This window comes from Notothenia coriiceps, unplaced genomic scaffold, assembly GCF_000735185.1.
Source record: "Notothenia coriiceps isolate Sejong01 unplaced genomic scaffold, NC01 NC01_scaffold00019170, whole genome shotgun sequence".
Classification (NCBI taxonomy): Eukaryota; Metazoa; Chordata; class Actinopteri; order Perciformes; family Nototheniidae; genus Notothenia; species Notothenia coriiceps.
This window is the reverse complement of record NW_011351871.1, coordinates 1-3,001: the sequence shown is the minus strand read 5'-3', so window position 1 is coordinate 3,001 and position 3,001 is coordinate 1. Positions and strand designations below refer to the sequence as shown.

The 3,001-nt window shown below is 47.5% G+C and overlaps 1 protein-coding gene across 1 annotated transcript; it reads left to right on the top strand.

Annotated features, from left to right (window-relative positions):
- Positions 1 to 692: 692 nt before the first annotated feature.
- On the top strand, positions 693 to 2,546 carry LOC104951801 (filamin-C-like; the record flags this gene model as incomplete). The annotated part of the gene is made up of 2 exons (XM_010778528.1): positions 693 to 992; positions 2,212 to 2,546. Coding segments are annotated over 2 exons (635 nt in total), but the record flags the coding sequence as incomplete, so codon positions are not given.
- Between the last annotated feature and the right edge of the window lie 455 nt (positions 2,547 to 3,001).

Below are 3,001 nucleotides of genomic sequence, written 5' to 3'. Positions count from 1 at the left end.
AAACATCCATGACTTAAACACTTGATCCAGGATCAAAGCCACATAGCTGCACCTGCAAGGTGAATACAGCTGGTAACAGAACAAGTGTTTGAATGCGTACATTAACAGGTTTATGATATCACTGCCCCGTCTAAGACACCATCTGACTTTCATTACATTTGACTCGAGTGTTTCCTCAACTTAATGTGTTGCTTCAAATAATCCTTCTGCATCCAGTATGTGACACTGTGAGTGTTGCACGGCCAGATACGGCTCAGCTGACTCAGATAAGGAGATATATGATACATTATGATGTGATATGCCGTGGACTGTACTTAATGTTACTCTGATCCGGTTACTTATGTTGTGGCAGATATTTAAGTAAGCTTTCTTAACGCTAATGTTCTAATAGTCAGATTGCTCTGAAGATGGGAGGTGATATTCTATTAATGTTCACGTTCACACAGTCGGTGATTTCTGCCGGCCGTCTTTCCTGCAACGGCAGCTTTTCTGTATTTCCTTTCTCCTGTAATATGACTTGATCGCTTTAAACTCCGCACACTGAGCTCTGATTGGTCAGCAGGCGGTGCTTTCACTGAGTTGTTTGTTTCTCATGTGTGTTGATGTTTGTCTGTTGCTGTTCCACATGGAGCTGCTGTGATGCAAGGAGCATTCAGACCTGATCTGACCAGTAAAGTGTGCTTCTATCGTAGGTCTGGAGCGAGGGAAGGTGAACGAGGACGGCTCTTTCACGGTGGATTGCTCTAAAGCCGGAGAAGCTGAACTCACCATCGAGATCCTCTCTGACTCCGGGGCCAAGGCGGAGGTCCGAGTGCAGAACAACGGCGACGGGACGTACTCCATCACCTACACCCCGCAGAGCCCCGGCATGTACACCATCACCATCAAGTACGGAGGCCACGCCGTGCCAGAGTTCCCCGCCCGGCTGCAGGTGGAGCCGAGCGTGGACGCCAGCGGGGTGAAGGTGCACGGGCCGGGGGTGGAGCCGCGAGGTGAGGAGGAGCTTCTGTATCTATAGGTTATAGGACAGGTAAAAGCCTGTGTCAGATCTATTTATCAAAGTCAATCTTTCAGTTTGTGTACAGACAGAGATCGAAATACCGTTTCCCACAATCCTGAATACAAAAATATATACATATTAAAGATTAATACAATTAAAGATAACATTTGAAAGTCCACGGGCCGGGGGTGGAGCCGCGAGGTGAGGAAGAGCTTCTTTCTGTGTTCTAGGATCTGAGCGGTACATGTGAAACGTTAGAATCTAAATGTAGACACATAGAAAAGCACTTACTCCTCGAGGAGCAGAATTACTTTGGCCCTGTAGTCTTTTCTTTTAAACGGTATACTAAAAGCATCAGGTCTATGCAACAACAGCTATTCACTTTGTGCCTCATGCCGTAGAAAGTCTTGCTACATACAGCTAAGCCTAATAGCTGGTACCTAGCGTCAGCAGACTTTACAGCGATGTTTGGAGCTTGAGAAGTTTCTGTAGGAGAGAGCCGGTCTGCATGAAAACATACTACAACCAACCAAAGAGGCTGGAGCCTCGTTAGTGTCATCAGCAGCTTCTCGTGTGACTTTATTAAGTGTCATAATTGACTTCCTCATTAAATCTGACCTTAAATCACCAGTCTGGAAACTAAAGTGGTTTTACGACATTTACAATCTGAAAGGTGCCAACATGGAACCATGTCAGGTCGGGCTTCAGTAACACGTCTATTATGGTCCATTAACCTAATTAAGAAATTCAGTAAAACTAAAGGTCGTTTATCATTAAAACCGTCTGCTCTCCTCTCCGTGTTTCATCGTTCCTTTGGGAGATTATCTCACGTTGTTTTCTCGGCTTCCTCTCCCTGGTCCCCGTCGCCTCAGGATCCATCTGTCTGTGATGATAGTCATCACATACAGAGCATCAACTAGTTCCTGAACAGTGTCCTTCACATGCTGATATCCAAGAGAGGGAGTTACACAGTCACAACATGGAGGAATAGCGCTTCTCACTTTTTCCTCAAAATCTCAAAATTCTGTATTTTTCTCAAAATCTCAAAATGTTTGACTTTTTCCTCAAAATCTAAAATTCTCCCTTTTTCAAAAAAAATCAAAAAATGTCACCTTTAAAAAAGAATCAGACTTTTCTCAGTTGGGGTACCTTTGTTATCATGTTGCTCTCATGTTGGACGAGGACATTCAGGACTGACCTCCTCTCTCCAGGCGTCCTGAGGGAGGTGACCACGCACTTCACGGTGGACGCTCGGGCGCACATTAAGAGCGGCGGCAGCCACGTGAAGGTCAGCATCTCCAACCAATCAGGCAGCAGCACGGACGCCTACCTGACGGACCGGGGGGACGGCTGTTACCGGGCGGAGTACACGCCGTACGAGGATGGTGAGGACGGCTTCTCCTTCTTTCTGTTTCTGGTTTTGCTTCTGGAGGTTTTTCCACAACAACATATTATAAATGAAAGTTTAATCGCCGTGTGGTTGAGTCGTAAAGATTCCTGTTTTCCCCGCAGAAAAGGAATCTGTGTCTTCAAGGGTTTGGGTTAGGGTTAGACATGGAGGGGGGGGTAAACATGGAGGGGGGGCTAAACATGTCAATAAGGGAACATGTATGTAAAGGTAGAGGCATGATAATAATAGAGCGTCCTCAGCGCAGTGAAGCATGCTGGGAGGTGTGAGGATGAGCGTCATGGGGACAGTGAAGGATGCTGGGAGGTGTGAGGATGAGCGTCATGGGGACAGTGAAGCATGCTGGGAGGTGTGAGGATGAGCGTCCTCAGCGCAGTGAAGCATGCTGGGAGGTGTGAGGATGAGCGTCCTCAGCACAGTGAAGCCATGCTGGGAGGTGTGAGGATGAGCGTCCTCAGCAGAGTGAAGCATGCTGGGAGGTGTGAGGATGAGCGTCCTTGCACAGTGAAGCATGCTGGAGGTGTGAGGATGAGCGTCCTCAGCACAGTGAAGCATGCTGGGAGGTGTGAGGATGAGCGTCCTCAGCACAGTGA